The sequence below is a fragment of the Eurypyga helias genome, unplaced genomic scaffold, assembly GCF_000690775.1.
Source record: "Eurypyga helias isolate BGI_N326 unplaced genomic scaffold, ASM69077v1 scaffold9555, whole genome shotgun sequence".
Taxonomy (NCBI): domain Eukaryota; kingdom Metazoa; phylum Chordata; class Aves; order Eurypygiformes; family Eurypygidae; genus Eurypyga; species Eurypyga helias.
In genome coordinates this window covers 11,149-30,723 of record NW_010253354.1, presented here as the reverse complement: position 1 = coordinate 30,723, position 19,575 = coordinate 11,149, and the positions used below count along the sequence as shown (strand labels likewise).

At 46.9% G+C, this 19,575-nt stretch overlaps 2 protein-coding genes across 2 annotated transcripts in view; one reads left to right on the top strand and one right to left on the bottom strand.

The window, feature by feature from the left end:
- Positions 1–2,499, top strand: part of LOC104510400 (tyrosine-protein phosphatase non-receptor type 11-like) — a gene marked incomplete at its 5' end in the record, with an annotated part of 19,599 nt that extends 17,100 nt beyond the window's left edge. The window contains 3 exons of the mRNA XM_010152638.1: positions 278–429; positions 649–749; positions 2,415–2,499. Of these exons, the coding sequence (XP_010150940.1) occupies positions 278–429; positions 649–749; positions 2,415–2,499 (338 nt within the window). The remainder of the gene's footprint in view (positions 1–277; positions 430–648; positions 750–2,414) is intronic.
- A 4,068-nt stretch (positions 2,500–6,567) lies between these two features.
- On the bottom strand, positions 6,568–7,377 carry RNF223 (ring finger protein 223). Its single transcript, XM_010152637.1, has one exon. The coding sequence runs from the start codon at positions 7,375–7,377 to the stop codon at positions 6,568–6,570; it is 810 nt and encodes a 269-aa protein (XP_010150939.1).
- Between the last annotated feature and the right edge of the window lie 12,198 nt (positions 7,378–19,575).

The following is a 19,575-nucleotide window of genomic DNA, read 5'->3' as shown; positions in this document are numbered from 1 at the left end:
CAGGAAGGTGCCGAGGAATAGACCTAATTCTGCTCCCCTCCCCTTGCTCCAAGCAAGTCAGCCCTGCCTCAGACATTCTCAGTCCAAGGTCCTCTGGCAGGGATTACAAAAAAATACACCTCCTAGGCACAGACATTCACCAAATCCTTTCACAGTGTTCTGAGGCTTCACTGCTGCTGTGTGCAGTGAGGTGCTGAAAGCTTTCAAAATTGTCTTAAGAAAGTAATTGTCAACCTAATTCCCACTCCCTAAACCTCACCTTCTCACTCTTGAGCAGGTTTGGACTGCGACATTGACATCCCCAAAACTATCCAGATGGTACGCAGGCAGCGTTCGGGCATGGTGCAGACGGAGGCACAGTACAAGTTTGTTTACATGGCTGTCCAGCAGTACATTGAGGCTGAGCAGAAGAGGTTGGAAGAAGAACAGGTGAGTCCCGTTCGGCTTGGTTAGAAAAGCAAGGGCAGAACTTGGCCCGCACCAAACATCCCTCCCATTCCCACCTTCTCCTTGGAACTCAACTATTGCCCTGGACACATGGAAATAAGCCCCCACCCACTGCTCCCCTGCTGGCATATGGGATCTTGTAAGGCTTTCTTCTGCATCTGCTTTGAGTGGTGTTTTATTGTTTTTGCTTTTCTCTTTCAGAGGAGCAAAAGGAAAGAGCGAGACTACTTGAATATTGGCTACGTTCCTATGGAAAAAGGCAAAGCCAAAGGGCAGCCCCCTTCGCCACGGGCGCAGTCTGTGTAAGCTGAATGTCTCTCTGCCCGGGCTGAGAACTTCTCTAGCAGTAGAGAGAACAGCTTGAGCAAAGGCCCCAGTATTTATCCTTTGCCAGCCTGCCTCTCCCATACCTGAAACCTGACCGGTTGCTGGCTATCGTATGGGAATGGCTAAGGATTCACGGGTGATCCCACCACACTGTTGGCAGTGGTGGTAGCAGCCCACCTTGCTTATGTGCTACGCTTCTGCAGCTGCTCTGGAAAGGAGAGGAGGAAATAGATCCTAGCCTTTAGCGACTAGTGCCCCATATCCGTGTCTCTGGAGGGTGTCTCTGGAGAATCTGCTAGAAACAGTGCTACTGCCACAGAGGGGGTTTTACAGCAAAATCTGAAGGAAGATGAGAGAGCAGAAGAAGGTGGATTCACACTCATGTGGAGAAGGGACCATGTGCTTAATAGCCTGAGTTCCTTGCATAAATGTAAAATATTATATTAAAATACCACAGATTATGTTCTTCCCTCTTGGCCCAAGCAATGGGATAGCAGTGAGTGATGGAGAGGGGGTTATAAGTTGAAGGTGAGTGGTAGGGATATGACAGTCAGTTATAATGTCGGAGCTTTTGGGCACCTTGAATTGCTGGATCAGTTTTGAAAGAAGATGGCTAGGCTAGGCAGGAGCAGAGGGGTGGGTGTTAAAGTGGAGGCAGAAATGCTATTGCTGGTCTCGTGCATGGGCTCAGAAGGAAAAATCCAAGAGAAGAGGGCAAAAGGAGATGTCACACATTCTTCTCTGGGTGTTTGGCCACTGCCAAAGTGCTGGTGGCTCCTTCCCTCTGTGCCCAGAGACCCTGCTGTAGGAAGAGCCAGGGCTGGGCCCAGGACTAGTGCAGCTGCCACCCTGGGAGCCAGGAGAGGGCAGAAGGAGGCAGGGAAGGGTGCTGCTTAGCTCCCAGTGCACCCCACAGGCAGGTGAAGGCAGGTCCACACTGGTCCTGCTGTGCATTAGTGCCCCTGCTTTCACCCAGCGCTAAAGCTAAATCCTGATCCTTTGCTGGCATCATGAACCTTCCAACTCCTGCTGCCTGTGGCCAGTTGGGATCTTCCCCGCTGGACTCAAGAAACATTTGTGTCCTGTTTAAAATGCCCAAATTTGAAACTGCAGCTCTGAACCTGAGGCCAGGGAGGACTCTGTGGGACTGAGCCGAGCAAGATGAGCTCTACGTGGCAGGTACCTTCAGTTCCAGAGAGCTCCTATTAGTCCAGCTTTGGGTGTCAAACCTGCTTTAGAGGTATCTGAATCTGGCCCTTGGAACAGCCCTCTCCTTCCATTAGATTTGGAAAATCCAGAGAAATTGGGTATGCAGAGTAAGTAAGAGAAGGAAATAGTAGGAAATAGCAGGAACTGTCATTCTAGTAGTACTGGATCCTGCAGAAACTTTGCATCCAGGAAAGGCTGATATGTGGAGGAAGGTTCAAGGCTCCATCTCGAAGCTAGGAGCGGTTGCCCAGCCAGAGGGAGAGAAAACGGATTGAGAACAGCGTGTAACCCGATGTCACCCTATCCATGGGGCTGGGGAGGGGAAAAAGGGAACTTGGCTGGGCTACTAACTGCTTGCCACTGGCTATCTGCCTCTGGGAAAAGATCCAGAGCAGTGAGGCTGTTAATAGCACGGCTTTGTTTCTTGACAGGGTTGATGATGAGTCAGCTTCCGTCTACGAGAACCTCAACATCAAAAGCCCAAAGGTTTCAGGGATGAGTAATACAGGGCGATAAAGGAGCCGGAGATGAGCTGTGTGGAGGCTGTACAGGTAGGAATGCTTCCCTTGATTAACTCGGAGTGTCACCGCAGTCTGTTTACGTGGCTTTTGACCCAGCTCCTCTCCAGCTCAGCTTATGCAGATCTCCATGGTTCTGCCTGCATCGGGGAATGCAGCTATGCCTGGAAATTTGATGGAGCCTCAAACGGCGGCCAGTTGCTGATGGGAGGACAGGGGGAATGAGGGAATGAGAGCTCAACAGGGAAATATATTTAAGACGTTACCAGTAGTGAGGGGGCGGCAGGGCCGGGGGGAGCTCTGCCTTTTGGACTGTTATGTCAGGAAGCTGTCAGAGTCGGAGCACATGGCTGTGCTACGTACGCAAACAAGTAGGAGAGACTTCACGTGCTGGGAGTGTCTCAGCTCTGTAACCTTATCGATGTGCTCTTCTCCCGGTTGTAAACCGTGCCATCCTTCTTCCTTCTTGTTTTGGAATGCAGGTTTTACAGTGTTTACATCCACCCTTTCCAACTTCTGCAATTGCGGACAGTTTGTTTTGCCCGTCTTGCCTTCCCCAAGCACCTTGGATTCAGCGAGGAAGTAAGAAGCAAGCAGAGTGCGCCTTAAGAACATGCCTTGACCTAACTTACTCAGGAGAAGGATCTTCTCCCATTCTTCCCTGCATCACTAGGTTGATATTTATGTGAAAGTGCCTCTGGACATTCATTAGGGCATCAAGGCTTAGGTTTTGTTGTTGTTGTTGTTTTTTAATTTAAGATTCTTATTTTTTACACACAAATTGTTGAAAGGAATGGAAATGGCTTAGGAGCTTTCCCAGGGTTGCCCGCTTAGGGCATTAGTAAAATGTTAGTACACTTGAATGTTTTCATCAGGTCAATCATTTCTAAGCTAGAAGTGGTTTTAGACTAAATCCTGGAGTAACCTTGCTGCCTGTGAGGGTGAGAAATGGAGAGCACCGCCTGGACCCGGGCACCTGCGCCTCCGTTGGTTCTTCTCAGGCTTCCTTTTGGCTGTACCCATTCTAGAATTCTATGCAACCCTGCCAAAGCGCACTGAACAATCCCTGCTGCTGTAGTACAGCAGGTTCTGTGTGTGTGTGTGTGCCTGCGAGTCTGCTAGCTGCCCCGCACGTGGGTTTCACAGCAGAAGTGAGCATCTCCATCTTTGTGTGGGTCTGAATGTTGAGCGAAGTGAAGTCCCACCTAGCTGATGGGTGCTGAAGGGTAGGAAAGCAGCTTTGTGCACTCTGCTTTTAGCCACCCCTGGCGAGTAACAGCCTAGGGTACTCACCTAAGCTGAACTTTCTGAACTGGGCCCCTCTAAGCTTGATGCAGCTCTGCCATTACCTTGCTGCGTGACCTCTTTTTATTTTCCCCTGCAACTGTACGACAAGGCAAGTGTTGTGTCTGCTGAGTAGGGGTGTTGTCGGAGCGTTTGTGACTTGACCAGTGCCATGAAGATGAGCAAGTCACTGGGTGGAGTATTTCAGCTCTGTTGATGAATCTTGGCTTTTGACTGCCGGTGCTTCCTGCTGTTCCAGCCCTAAGGCCTGCCAATGGTCCTGCCAAAGAACCCCTTCCTGCAGGATTCATCAGTGTCTGAAGGTGTGCTCTGTGGGCAGCCTTGGGTCCAAGTGCCAGGGCCTCGACCCGCAGAGCATGCGTGGGGTTGATGTTGAAGTTCTCCTAGGTCTCTGAAACTGGAGGGAGTTGGGGCATAGTTGGGGTGTTAGTGCCTGGAGTGTGGGCTCCGAGTGCTGAGCAGAAAGGGTTGAACAAAAGCACAATGACATACCTTGGCTGTATTTCCTGGCTGGTCTTTCTGGTCCTGTGTCACAGGGACAGGAGAACTGTTTATTTTTATTGCACTTTTAATAAATGTTGAATATTCTCAAGGCTTTTTTTTGTTTGTTTGTTTGAAGTGGTTTGCATTTTGGGAAAGTGAGTTGAGAGTTGATGTGGACAACGGATCATCCTGAGTGTCTGCCACCACCAAATGCCTCTGTTCAGGGCCCTGCTTCCCCTGCTTTGAATCTTCCTTTTGACTGGCTGTTACTGAGTGAGAGGTTCAGCTGCACGTTCCACCCTGTGTTTCCACATACGTGGCGAGAAGGGGAAGCGCCGTGGGACAGCCCCCACAGGGATGCTGTGACGGGCTACTTGGAACAGCTGGAACTGTGAGAACACCTCTGTGGCCCGCTTGCCACTGTAAAAATAGATTTTTATGAGGCTGAAGATGTTATTTCCCTCTCACCAGCCCTTAGGTCTCATCAGTGGGTGAACGGTACCAAAGATGTAATGACAAAGCACTTCATCTCTGCTAGTGTCTGCTGGGCTTAGTCCCAGCTGTACCTTGGGTGAAATGCAAGGGCCTTCTCTGCCTTAAGTCTTGGCGAGTCTCTTTTTCCAAGAACGCAAATTGGTGCTGTGAAGATATCCTTTCAGTGTCAAGCACAGGGGGAAGGACGGAATGATAAAGTGAGAATCCCTGTCAAGCCCGATGACTTTGGCTAGGAGTTGTTACGGTGCCTGGAGTAGTTTCTGCAGACATGTGTCTTGCACAGATAATACCAGCCTGCAGCTGAACAGCAAAGGTGTTGCAGATACAGCACATGCAGCGGCTTTCCACAGCACTTTTGCATAGCAACGGCCTTGAGTTACTTGTGCTGTTGCTTCAGCCTTTTCTTCTCATTAAAATTAGAATTTCTGGAAAGGGAGACTGAAAAAGTCTTTCTTCCAGCTGAGTAGACTGCCACTTCTCATTTTTCAGGTCAAACCAGGTAAGCTCAGAGGGAAGTCCCACCTGGGACAACACTGCCTAGATGGTCGTAAGTATGAATTTACAGGATCAAGGTGTCCACGTGTGCAGGATTGTGCAACACCAGGACAGCTGATGCATGGGGCAGACTATGGACATGTCACCTGCCGTGTAGCTACTGTGATCTGGGAATGCAGCTGGACTCGGAACTGCTAAGTGGCCACCTCCGACTGCAAGTAAGAAGGGAAATGTGGAGTAATAGCTACAAATTGACACCTTGCGTTGTATAAAACATAATTTAATACATACACATATGGTACTTGCACACAATACTGTCTTACATCCATGGGTTTGAATAGAAAACATTTAATCGTAAGCCGCCTTCATCATGAAGACTTTTGCTAATCACTGTTAGAAGATCATTGCATTAACTAAAAATACAGTGTAAGCAACTGGCCTGTGTCTTAATACTGACACGTTTTAAGATGAGGAGGGTAAAGCTGTCAAAAGATGGAACTTCTTTCCTTTTGGCAACAGTTTGCCTGTGAGAAGTATGAGTGGCGTTCACTGATTAAGTAACGAGGGGCAGGGTTATGCTGCTGTGTCAGTGTGCCTAGCAGAATTCACCCCCCGTGCTCAAAATCGGTTTCCATGCAGGGATGAGTGATTTTTAAGCATCTTCTTAGGAAAAACGAGTGGAATGGCTGCTCTATTCTGTTCAAAGGCTCGTCCGGATGGTAACACAACCGAGGTGGGGGGTAGCAGTGGTAGATCCGTGTTTTGTCAGCAGGAGGCAGCATTTACACCTCCAACACTGAGTAACAGTGGAACTGATCCAAGCGTGTGGAATAAGGTTAATTTTCATGTTAATACGACTTTGACGTGTCTTTACCCTCCCAATCCCAGCTCCTCTTAGGAATAATCATGTAGATCCTTCAGTTTTCAAATATAGCCCTTTATTCCCTAAGGGAGGTAGAGGAACTACACCCACTGTCATCTGGTATCCAGCCAAGACAGCACACGGCCGTGTGCCACGCGTCAAAACCAGCCCTGGAAACCTGTCTGTTGCTTCCAAGGCTCTGGTTCCCATGGAGAGATTGGCAGAAGGATGCTGAGAAAGCTCCTTGGAGCATTCCTGGGCTGGAGGCAGCTTGGCAGACAAGTACTTCCGCAGAGCTCCTGAAGGCGGATGCATGTGTCCAAGGGCAGGCACAGGAGGAGTGTGGGGTCTGCCAGACCACAGAGTGCTGTCAGGGAATGCTGACGTGTGGGGAGGGAGCCAACAGCCCCAGGAGATGGGAGCAAGCTAGTGGAAAGGGAGCTGTGTCACAGGTGCTGCTGCTGTGGTGTGCTTAGAGGGGAGATACTCCGGCCTGCTCATTGCCACAGTCCTTGTGAAGCAGCGGAGGTTCCCGGTCTTCAGAGCACACTGGACTGGCCACAGGATGATGCAGAAGAGGATGATGATCAACGCAGAGAGGAGGACTATGCGTTTCCAGTCATCGCACATGTCGCAGCGGGACAGCCTCCCAGCTAACCCCGTCGGGGGAGCCTCCGGACTTTCTGGCTTGCTCATGGCGACGTCAATGGAGATACACGAGTCTGGATTCTCAGGGTCATCGGATGACTGGCGGCAGCAGAGCTTGGTCCCTTCCATCCAGAGCACCTTCTCCTGCTGCAGTTCAGGGGGCAGTGTGGCAAGGAGCTCCTTGCTGGTCTGGAGTGCTGGGGCACCTTCCAGAGGGATGCTGGTCAGCTGCCGGCAGAAGGGGCAGGGGAGCTGGTCCTCCGGTTGGTTTGGGGGTAGCCCCTTGCTCAGGCGGGCCACACACTCCAGGCAGAAAACGTGGGAGCACTGGAGCAGCTTGGGCGTCTTGAAGGTGTTGTCATAGGTGTTGAAGCAAATGGAACACTCAACGGGGGAGGTAGGCTTCGGAGACGTCGGGTTTGGAGAGCCTGGCTTGTCGGTTGGGGACCTCGCCTTCCTCTTGCCATCTCCTGGGGAGGTGACAACAATGGGGCTGATAGGGATGGGAATTTCACTTGGAGATGCAGGGACTGGGGTGGTGGGAGAGTCTGGCGTGTTGGAGTGCCACAGCTGCGTGAAACACGACATGACGGAGCCCCGGGAAACAAATAGAGCCCTGGGAGACTCTGGAAGAGAAAAAAACCACAGCCTTCATTTTAAACAATGTGAAGACACCCATCACCAGACCTATGTTTAACCCCTTAAAAGGAACCAAGAGCAAGTTCATGGCCTCCACTGCATCCTCAGCCTGGAATAGATCCCTGCTACAGGAGAGAATGACACAGGTAGCCTGTTGGGAGCTGCGTACCAAAGGTGAAGTTAAACATCCTGCAAAGAAGCAAGCAGCCAGCAGAGATCCAGCCCAAGCCTTTTCACCAGAACCACCATGGCCTTATAGAGGGGTGCAGCCTTTCCCAGTACATGCCTCCCTCTGTGAAGAAAAAACACGATGAGAACCTACCCCAGCTGGTGCTCCCCGACACCTGAGCAGGGAGGAGAGCAGAAGACTCCATGAGGTCAAGTAGGGACCTCGGTATGGCAGTCTATTAGTCTGGGAAGCACTCAGATATTATGGTGGCAGCATGAGCAAGGCCTAAGAGACAGATAACACTGTTCAGTTGTGGATGTAGCAGGGGGGTGAATCTCTTCATTGGTGTGCAGAGCTTGTGTCTTGAATCATGGTTCTGCAGGCTGCCTAGCAGGCAAGTGAGGCACCACCCAACGATGCTGCCTGGTTTTGTCTATCCACAGTGGGATCTGAACTCCCTCATGTCACAGGACAACCCAAGGGTGGTGAGGAAACTGTTCTCTTGCAAAGTTTGTTCCATCCTTGGCCCTAAGTAGCACAAGACGCATCTCTGTCTTGTCACCATGACACAGCAAGAAAAGCAGTGTTGGAGGAAATGGCCTTGGTGCCAGAGTTAGGGGAATTCTCCATTGTTTCCTCGTTGTTCTGATTTCCCTAGAGAAACAGTTCTTCCCCGTCCTTGGCCCTGGAGGAGTGCCAGCCCGGCCCAAGCTTTGCTGTGTGCTGCCATGTGCTCTCTGCTTTGTTGTGGTGTGCAAGCAGGAGCCTTGAGTTTAATGGCCAATACGCCAGTTCTAGCAAATTGGTTTACAACTTCCTCCTGCCTTTTCAGCAACCGAAGTATTACCTTGGATTCCAGTTATCCCAGGCTAGACATGCAGCTTCACGTACGTTCTGGCACTCACACATATGACTTTTCAGCTGTTGAGCACTTTTACCTGAGAGCAACCGCTTAGCTGGAGGAAATTCCCAGCGAGGGCCCTGATGCTGTATGCCCGGGGAGCATTTTTTTAGGATGTGTCACTGAACTAGCTAGGCTTGATTCTTTGTACTCGGAGATTTACCGATGACAAGCCACAAATGTTCAGATTGCTGCTGTAATTATAGGACTCCAGTCAGTTCAGCAGTGGCTCACCAGCATGGGCTAGACTGTTCGTGTCTCAGCATAAAAGGCTAATACAAGGTATCAGAAGGACCACGTATTCCTCACATTGCACAAAAAAAAGGCTCCATTATTTAAGCAAGAAGTATTCTCCCCCTCTCCCATCCCAGCTAGCATTGCCAGAGCCAAAACCATCTTTAAGAACCTTCCTGCTTTTTTCTTCTCTTATTCTAAATTAAGAAATTTTTGTAAAACCTCCCCTCAAGTTAAATTTTCAGTCACAGACTTTCTGTGCTTTTCAGCAAGTTGTAATGTTTTGGGGTTTTTTTAATGTATTTTTTCTGGCTACAGATCACCATGCATGTTTTAGCACAATCTGGCAGATGCTGACGAATTACAGATCCAAGCCCAAATTGGCACAGAGATAAGGGAAACTCTTGGTTTGGTTGGTTGGTTTGTTTGTACCAAACCTTCTGTTTTGCAGAACTCCATCCTCTGTGCCCAATTCTCTGCAGTCCCTCAGCTTGGAGTGTTTGTCAGAAATTACAAGCAGCAAAACCGGTGGCAGAAGGTAACCACAGAAAGAGAGAGCCTTGGCTTACGCAAACTGTAATTTCATAACCTAGGTGAAAAAGGCTGTTCTGTTGGGGTTTTTACTAGTTTGTAATACGACAGCTATAGCAACAGCAGTATCTTGATAGTAAACTGGAGGAAGTTTACTCACAACAGTTGCTTTACAATGATGATAGACGCTTTTGCCCACGTTTTCGCATTGCTAAAAGTCATCATGACACTGTAGCTGCTTGTTAGTTTCAATAAATTTAGAGTCTACTTGTTTTTATCAACATCTTGGTATTATGTGGCACCCTGATCCGACGTGACGCAGGTAGATGACCTAGACTGGGAAGATATGAAGAGTCGGGCACAGAGCTGAGGCATGGGAAAGCCAGATTTAATTCATATTCTGCCCCACTGGACAGGTCAGCCTCTGCCTGCTCCTTGTGTCTTTTGGTGTGTTGCCATAGCGCTGATGCTCAGAAAGTTAAATTGGGTTTGGGCAGCAGCTGACACAGGGACCAAGATTTCTCCTGGGCGCTACTGCGGCACTACAAAATGAGAGCCAGTTGCTAGAGCTGGAGAGTCCCAGTGAAGATACGCAGTGTGGAACCTCAGTAGAATTAGTTAGGGTTTGGGGGGCTTGGTTGGTTTTTTGTTTGGGTTTTTTTTGTTGGTTTTTTTTTTTTTTTATCAGGGGTCTGGGTTTTTTTAGGTTTTGGGGATTTTTTTGCACTACATAATCATATGATTTCTTGTTGTTTTGTTGTTTGTTTGTTTTTTAAATACAATATCTTCAGTCTTTCAGACCTCCACGGTCACACTGCATTTCCTCAGACCCTGCAGCTATTTACCTCACCTTCCCAGCTGTTTACCTGGGCTTTCCAGAAACTTTGGGCATGCCAGTAAATAAATTACTACATGATTCAGGAGAGACACATAAACTCAGATTTAAAACTAAGCAGTTAAGTACTTTTTACTTCCCAACAAGTTCTAGCAAACTTCTTTCCACACCATAAAACCAGACAAAACAACATGCAGGTAAGACAGTGGCCAAGCTGCTCTGTAATATGATTCCCCAATGGTATCTTTAACTCAGAGTAACTGAATACACAGCAAGTTAAGAGGTGTACAGCAGATTAAAGTCTATAAATACCTGTTCAGAGTGCTGTTTAGAAGGAAAAAAGCATGTTCTGGGCTCTTGATTTCTACCCCTGAAGAGTCTTCTCTCCAAGAGAACAGTCTTAGTCTCAGGGTCTTTTGTATTTATAAGCCGCCTTCAGGTATTCGAGCTCCCCCGTAGCTTCCTGAGCTGTTTCCAAGCACGGTAGGTCTGGCAAAACAAGTAACCTCTAACAGCTCCCCACGTACAAGTGGCCCAGCCGCTGTAATGCAGGTATCTTTTATACCTTCCTGTCTAGAGGTGACTTACCTGCTCCACCTGCCCTTCCCCATCACCACTGAATCACTCCTTGGCTGCCAGCGTGCTCCCGCTCCGGCCGGTTCCTGTGACAAACAGGGCAGGCTGGAATGCTCCTGATAAGGGGGAGCGCTGCCGAGGACACCCCCTGCTCTGTAATGGGAGAAACGTCCGTTTCTTCATCTTCTCTGGGCTGGGGAAGGCTGCCTGCTTGCTGGTAAATCCTCGCAGTTCTTCGACTAGCTTTGAGGGGTTTTTTCATCACTCTGGTCCAGTTTGTCCACACATACCAGCCACCTTTTCACAGGGCAGCGAATCTTCTGAAAGGAAATGTCAGGATGCCTAAAAATGGCAATTATTGTTCACTTGTTTCTTGGTAAAGGACAAAGAGTTCGCAAGTCCCTTAGATTAAGAGCAGAAACAAGATTCTGACAGTCAAATTTCTTGGGATTGGCTGAGAAAGAAATTGTTGCAATAGAAAAATAGAGTATAAGTTTGAAAGCTGTTTATAAATTAATTGAACCACTCTGTACAATCTTAAGTCTGCTTCAAGCTCCTGTACAATTGTTCAAAATAATACTGTAGAGATTGTCACAGAAAAGGGATTTCATTCTTTGCAGCTTTTGGTAGTACCTGACGTGGAGAAATATTATTAGACCTGCAAACCTTTTATAGTTCAAAGGACATCAGTCCACGATCCAGAAAAAGAACGGACAAATTTACACTCATGCAGGTCAACCAACAAATTTACACTCGTGTGCAGATAAGGAAACAGGTGCGGAGGGGGGTAGGGGAGTTGGGGAGATTAACAGGTGAACATTCAACATTTAGTCGAGTTCTTATTTGCTGCAAGTACTACTTTGTTCAGTTTCTCAAAATAAGCCACACAGGATGGTCTGTGGAATTTTTCAGGATGGTATCAGGAAGTCCCTTATTAAAAAATAGTTGAGAAACTTCCCTTTATAAACATATGGAACCGTATTCATCTTTTGGGACAGAGAAGTGTCTAAATCCCATAGACTTCAGCGGCAATCAGGTACAACTGGCTTTGGCTTCCACATTCCCCTACTTCAGGTCACACTGTTTGGTTCTAGTGAGTTGAAATCCAACAGGAGCATTTTCAGAATGAGAGTAGCAAGTACCAAAGTTTTAAATCCATTTGAGATTTAAAACTAAGGTTACCTGACCCTTCCAACGGCTAGAAGGATCCGGTCTAGAGCATTGTTCCTCCGGTGGGTTCACGATGAGCCCCACGGGTGACTCCAGAAGACAAACACCTCAATGCAGAATGCAGGTTAAGACTAAACTTTCCCAGATCCGTCTCTCAGTGGTGTAGCTCCCTCCGTGGCACGCACATCCACCACAGAAATAACCATCCACACACCAGGCTGAGCATGCAATTCCAGCCCAGCGTACTCCCCCATCTATATATGTTGCTGTTCAGGGACGAGCGAAGCTGGGAGCAAACACTGCCTGTAGCTGACAAAGCAGGATGTTTGATGAATGGATGTAAATCAGATTTTTAAAAGTCTCACTCACTTAGTCACTTGCATAACGTTGAGCCCAGTTTACCAAGGCGCTCAACAACATTTCAGTAACATACTGGCAGGGTAACACACATTCGGTAACACACTGAGGGGAAAAAAAGTCTTTGTTTGAGTCTAACTGAGACCCTCATCCCTGGTGGTTAGTGGAGCAACACTGATTCACTTTTTGACCACTCTACAGAAAGACATGGGCACACTAAGCCCTTTGTCCACTGGCATGACCAGGATGGATGAACCGCAGCGGGAGCAGCCCACCGCCGTTTCAGCTGCAGTATTCCTGAGCCTGGTTTCCCACCAGCCTCACCGTGACCGCCCTGTGGAACACGCCAAGTCCAAGGCAGCAGCTGAGAGCCTGGGGCAAACTGGGCTGCCCCACGCATGCCCACACACTCCTCCCCCTGCGCAAGGCACGGAGCACGCCGAGACCCAGCACCGTACTGGGATGACGATCAGGGCTTGGCTTCCGAAAGTGAGTGGGAGGCTTGCTGTTATTTTTATCTTGGGCTTGGAGGAGTAGACTGGGCATGTCAAGAGCTGCAGCTGCTCTTGGGTGGATCCTAGAGGATTGGGAGTACTCAGTTGTGGGAGCACATGTTTGTACTTAAGGATACAAACAGTTACTCCATTAATACTAATTCCTTGAACTTGCATTAGACATGCACACCTCAGGCTTCTCAAAGGTATTCTCTGTGTACAGGTGTAAGGGTATGCAAACAGCAGCCTGATAACACTTGTTCTAAATTGATTTTTGCTAAGCCATGCAGGTATGAAAATGGGAACACTGGGATGAGGTGTAGGAGATGCATATCTCTGGTTTAAGCATTCTGACCTTGAGCAAAACAATTTCCATGGACTTTTATGGCTCATTTCTTAAATAAGTAAATAAATAGATAGATAAAAGAAATACAATTAAGAAAAGCAATTATAAAATTCCCTTTTTGGTCATAGTCTTTGTCTGAATTGTGTATTTAGATGGCAACCTTTGAGGGATGGGTGTTGCCTAGTACATGGGGCTGGTCACTGTGGCTTCAGCCAGAGACCTAAGGCAGGATCCCACTTGCAGAAATACCTGTGATTGACACACTGAAGCTTTCAATTGTCACACCCTACCCACCATCACCTCTCCTTCTTTTACCAGCATCAACAGCCATTGCCATCTCATCCGGGACTGTGGGTGATGAGATATTTCTACAAGGTATGTGTTCTTTTCAGGGGGATTTAGGAAGGTGTGTGATGTAAAAGGTTATTTCAAACAGCAACTACCAACTGGTTGACCATTTAAAAACTCCACCACTGCCGAAGCATAAGTCTTTTCATTCTCTGTGTAGTTCATCTCAGTAGATAAGCTAAATAGATAAACTAAAAATAGTACTGAGACCCAGTACTGCCAGAGTTTTCCTGGCAAACAGTTCTTTGACCTTGAGCTTTTTGATCCTACAGTGCTCCTCAGAGTCAGAAGGCCTGATGCTCTATGCAATTAATGCTCCAGGGTGGTAAACAGCACCATTAAGTGATGTTTCCCATGCTAACTCATGGAGCTCTTTTGTTTGGTTTCACGTGCAGCTAGCTGCCTAACCAGGTGTTCCCTGTGAAGTCTTATCATTGCTGCAGTAGTTTGCACCTACGGCTAGGCTGGGCTATTTAAATTCCAAAGTATGTATTAGGTACTGTCAGGAAAGAGCCTTGGTGAGTCATCAGATAAACTAGATGGGAACTCACTGTGGGATACTTTTAATATAATTATTTAGCCTTCTCTAACTGTTTCTATCAGACAATCTCAAGACTTCACAGACACAGTGAACTAAGCCTTCCAATAACTATGTTTATTGAGGACACTATCTCATTTTACAGCTGGGCAAGTTTTGTGGTTCATGAGAAGCCCAGACAACACTGAGAAATGCTGCCGTGACCTCCATGCAAGCAGCAATGCCTGGGCAAGTTGTGCCCCTTAGCATGGCAGAGGGACTTGCCAAAGCAGAGGGGTAAGGTTTAAGCAGGCGGTGGAGTGACAATTGTACATTATTGATAAATGTGCACTAAGGTAGCTTGATGCAGCTTTAGAGAAAATCTGCTCCTGTTAGATAGACCCACAGATTGTGCCCCTCAGGTGACTCCTGTCCTCCAAGTGATGTCCATCTTTACTGACTAGGCCAAGCCCAAGTTCTGGAGCCATGTGCCTCCGCAGTTTAATCTCATTCAAACACTGGATCCACCTGGTACCTAACTTTGCACTGTTCTTCATTTCCTGTAGTCACCAGGAAAGCACCATGATTAGATAATCATTACAAGGTACAGATGCAACATAGCAATTTTCCTGATACTCTATAACTCATATGACTATTACTCTTCAGTGGCTTGAGGCTGCATGATTCAGCCACTCGCGGCTAGATTCTCAAATAGCAGGAATAGCATCCATTCCCGGGACATAAGGTCAGGTCTTTTTTTTCTATCCCATTTTTTCTGAAGGAGTAAGTGACTTGGACCAATGGCTAAACCATGGTCTGTAAATCCTTGGTGATCCATGATACCATGCCTAGGAGACGATCTCCAAACGTCTATGCTGCTTCTACAGTGGCTTGCAAGGAAACTTTGATATCAACAATCATAATCAGTGGTTCAAGGGAAGAGCAAATCACACCAGAATTAAGGTCCTTGGAAGTATTCAGTGAGGGTGGCCTTTTTTTCAGTGAAGATAATATGAGACCCATAAAAAGAGTTGGCCTAGCTGAAGGGTCATTAGACATTCCCAAGAACTCAGCGCCAGCTCCTTTTGACGCTGCAAGTGTCCCTAGTGCAGCTGGCGTTGAGATGTAGTGCGCATAAAGTGCATGGGAACCAAACTGATTACTCTCCTGAAACACAAACGGGATGCTCTTCCCATGGACTAGTAAGGTAGCTGTTGTTGCCAGCACTAGAATAAGTTATCCAGAGGCAGCTACAGTCATAGCATGTTGCTGATGAGGGAGACAACCAGCAGGACCAGAGGAGATGGCAATAGAAGCAAGGTGAAGGGCAGAGTTAACAAGCTCTCACCAACATGTTAATTGCTCTCATGATTGTCCTGCAGAGGTCATGTTCCGGCAGTGTTACTCACTTCCCGGCCCGGTGTGGTGACATGATGAACTTGGGCAATGGCCTGTGATGTCAGAGCTGAGGAGTGAACGTCTGCAGGGACATCTTGCTTCTCCTCTGTAGTGACTTTTCCTTGTGTAACAAGCCACCTGCCCTCTTCTGGCTCTATCCTCCTCTTGTACACCTGAACTCTGCTCAGCTCGAATTTGTACAGCATCTGTACAGCAGAATAGATGCCTTGCCCCACAGTGGGGGTTGTTTGCACTCAGCAGAGCACATCCAGCCAGGAAGGGGGTGTTGGGGTGCTAATGCATCTGACCATGGACATTTTCTGGTACACCACGCTGAATTCCAGCGTGTGGCTCCCCATCAGATCACTATAAAATGGATCTGATGGTGGTGGTGATGAGGGGCAGGGTTGTCTGCGGTAAGTGCTCACACCCTGAGAGCTCTCTACTAATACTGACATTTTGGGGTTACAAATAATTCATTCTGAGTTGATCCCTTTTGCTTTCTTCAACCTGTAGCAGTCCACCAAGTGAGAAGGGTCAGATGATTGACACACCTTCTCAGCAATCTCCAAGCATGACAAGCGTGACGCTAAGGTCTCTATTTCTGTCACGTTCTCCCCACGCCCAAGGATGAACCAGCAGTCTTCCTTCTCTTATCTCCACCAATCTAATCCCACAGTCCATATGTATGACCTGTAAATCAATGAAGGCACTTTTCCATAAGGCTCAGCAAAGGGAGCAGAACGGTGGGCATGGTAACCTCTGTACCTTCCAGCTGCAGGACGTACACCATCACACCCTGGTCTCAGTGGCATTGTATTTCTCCTGCACTGAGCAAGGACAGGACTCCACCTACTGTCTCCCTCCCTTTCCCATCCCAGAAGCTTAATTATCCCTGAGCCATATCATAGTCCTAAAACTTTGCAGACAGAAATTGTTCCTTCTTTGTGCTCTATCTACCCAACACAGAAATGATGGCTGTGATGAATAAACAGAGGGCATGCCATCATAGCTGCCCTTTTTAAGCTGTGATCATTTTATATCCCTATTTTACATATAGTGCCTATATTTGCTTTGCATTTCTTGAGTTTCTGAGGTACTGATAGTGTTGGTCTTCTCCAGATGGTGGCTGAATGCTTTTCGAGTGTGACACTTCAGTTGCGGCTGGTGCATAATAGGTTTCATTCTTGTAATTATATTTGCAGTTGGATATTCATTTGTCTTACTAACATATACAGTTCATCATTCAGCTGCTTAAGGGAGTATAGGATAATATCCCAGGTGTGAGACTGGCTAGAAGTACAGTAAGAAAAATATCTTAGTGAGCTGCCCATGTCGAAGAAAGCAATTTATACTTCAATCCTAAAGAATGTGGCGGGACAAGAATACAAAACATATCCTCCTATGAATTTGTCAAAGCATTAGTAGATGCAGAGATGTAAAGTGAGTTCCAGTAAGATAAGGCAAAGTGAAAAGCAGTCAGTGTTGGCACAAGGGTAAAACGTCCTTCTAGTGCATCAGGTAATTTATCACCATTACCCTTATTTGGAGATATAAAAAGAACATAAGGATGTTCTTTGTGCCTTCATAAAAGTTTAATTTATAGCTTCATCCCGGGGTCTGGTTCCGTCCCCAAACACTTTCTGACATATGGATCTGAGCTGGAGAGACACTCTCACACTCAGCATCCCATCAAGAGATATCATTTCAGTTAATGATTCTGAGCAAGCATGAGTGATGTCCTTTTACTATACTTCTACCATTTTCCATATGCATATTTATTATGCTATTTTAGCAAAGTAGGACACTAGAGTCCTTTGCAGCTCTCGCCTCGGGCTCCAAGTCACTTGGTGTTCACTCTAGGGACTGTCAGAGTCACAAAAGCTGGTGTTTCCTGAGTGTGGACTAGCAAGAACGAAACCAGGGGATAGCTCACCAGATCCTCAGTGGGTACAAGTGGGTTTTACACTGGGTTTACTCGAGTTCCCCAGTGTGCTCACGATCACTGAGGATCCAGGGCTCAGAGAATAAGCAGGGTGGCACTTGAGCAGCCTCGGTGTCTGCTGGGGCAGCTCCCTTGCCTCCAGTGTGCCTACACATACAGCTGCACAGAGCTGCTCTCATTCTGGGTCCATCATCCTGCCACGGTCCTTGTACACTGCACGCTCTAAATTATATGCCCTCTATCCTTTGCTCAGCACTTCACATAGCACAGAGCACTCCTGCCCTTCAACAGCAATATCCCAGTGTAATTACTGGACAGGAACTCTGTCCAGACATGGGCTGTCTGTCCCAGCAGAGCAGAAGTAGGAACTTGGAAGAGGCTTGTGGGATTTGGCCCTCTGCAAATAAAAGGCAGAATCCCTTATGCATGTGATAAAACACAGAGACACAGTACAATATTTGTATTCACAGTGCAAACCATTTTCCATCTGTTAATACAGATACTAACTCTACTTTACATATAAAATGCAAATGTTTGTGGGGCTTTTTATACTTGCTGCCTTCAAGCTTAATCCTACGGTAAACAACAACTACTACAGTGAGTTCAGTGGAAAACAAGGATGCTCAACAGCTTCTGGGAACAGACCTTTGGCTCTCACAAACTCAGCATCATACCCTGCCACTCATCCTGAGTAAAAAAAAATACACTCCAACAGAAGAATACATTTTTTTTAAATTTGAAATAGAATTGCTGCACATTCTCCATAGAAATCCTCCGTCTAGTTAGCAGGATGAAAGATTAAGTTCTAGATTGTGGATCTGGGGTAGCAAACCCCCCGTGACCTGATTCTGAATTCAGTTTCCAAGGTCGTCATATGGATGGACATGTCTCAGGATACTACATAATCCGCAGGCTTTAGATTCCTCCTGCCACCGCGCCACCTCTGTGAAATACGTCAGTGAAGGTAGTTAAGATCTCTTGCTTAGCCGTGAACCTTTTGTGGAAGGGAAATATCGGCACAGATATGCTGGTTGAACTTAGGCCAGGGAAGGACTGGCCTCCAGTCTTCCCACTAGGAGTTTATGTTGCACACTTCCCATCCCTTTGCCTGGACCTTCTCCCAGGTGTAGGATTACCCAGGCAACATCCCCCTGGAAGGTGAACACCTGGATGTAGTTAGTCCTCAAGTAAATAGCTCTCACTGATCAGAACATGAAGTGAGAGAAGGGCTCCTCTGGAGGGACTTTGATGTATTTTTAATGTACTTAATGCAGATATAATATTAACAGCTAAACTAATTGTGTACCAATTTGCTTTTCCTAAATGCAATCTTAAATGTTTGTACAATCAACACGGAATAAATAATTAAGTTTCTCTAATCCTCCTTGCCATTCTTGCTAATGATCAATATTTATATATAAAACGATATTTTTTTAAAAACATCAAGCTTCCCTGGGTCTCCTGAGTGCCTTTTTTTCCACATCTTGTGCTTCCTGACTTGTGAACTGCCTAAGTTAGGCTTAATGCAGTTTCCACTAGGGAAATAAATATTGGCTATGAGGCAGGTGTCAGGAGGGGACAGGTGTCTCTGTTATAAAAGGGCCTTTGATCAAAATTGACATCAGGGAAACAGAGGTGTGGACAAAACCTAGGAAGGTCTCAGTGAACTGTGAGAATGGTGACAAAACATGGAGAAGAAAACAAGCAAAGCGTATGTCTACTGCTTTGCAGATTTATGAGATGCACTGCAAATGCATCAGTTCTTTATTTCTCCCCATCTATGGCATAATAAATGCCTCAGCCTGCCATGCCACGTGTAAGACAGTTCTTGAAAGAGGAGCTTCAGTGCTAAAGGGGTTGGTTCATGGCTTCAGTACTAGTCTGGTAATTGACATACTGGCCAGACTAAGTGACTGCTTTATCAGCTTTGCTCAGCCCATCGTGTATCTCTTCACATCGACAGGGAGACACAAAAACTAAAAAACCTCTAGAATCAGTTGCTGTTCTTTTCCTTCCCTGACCTGAAAATTATTGGGATAATATTCAGTGGCAACTATTTGATTTGTAATTTAGATTAAGCTTAATAATTCATATTAATACCCAAACACAAACCTGACACATCAATGACTGTTCCTATTAAGTTTATTGCATCCTCTTTACAGAAGGGAAGTTAAATACTGACAGGTCTGGCATCTCTGAAGGGAGGGGGGCATCTTGGGGCTTCAGTTTCTCAAATATAAGGAAGATCTGTCTTTCCATTTTTTGCTTTATTGTTATTTTCTGTAAGTGAGGGTTCTACAACAAAATACATGGAAACAATTTTTTG

Coding starts and splice junctions, on each gene's coding strand:
- RNF223 (XM_010152637.1), bottom strand. CDS start 7,377: ATGTCGTGTTTCACGCAGCTGTGGCACTCCAACACGCCAGACTCTCCC.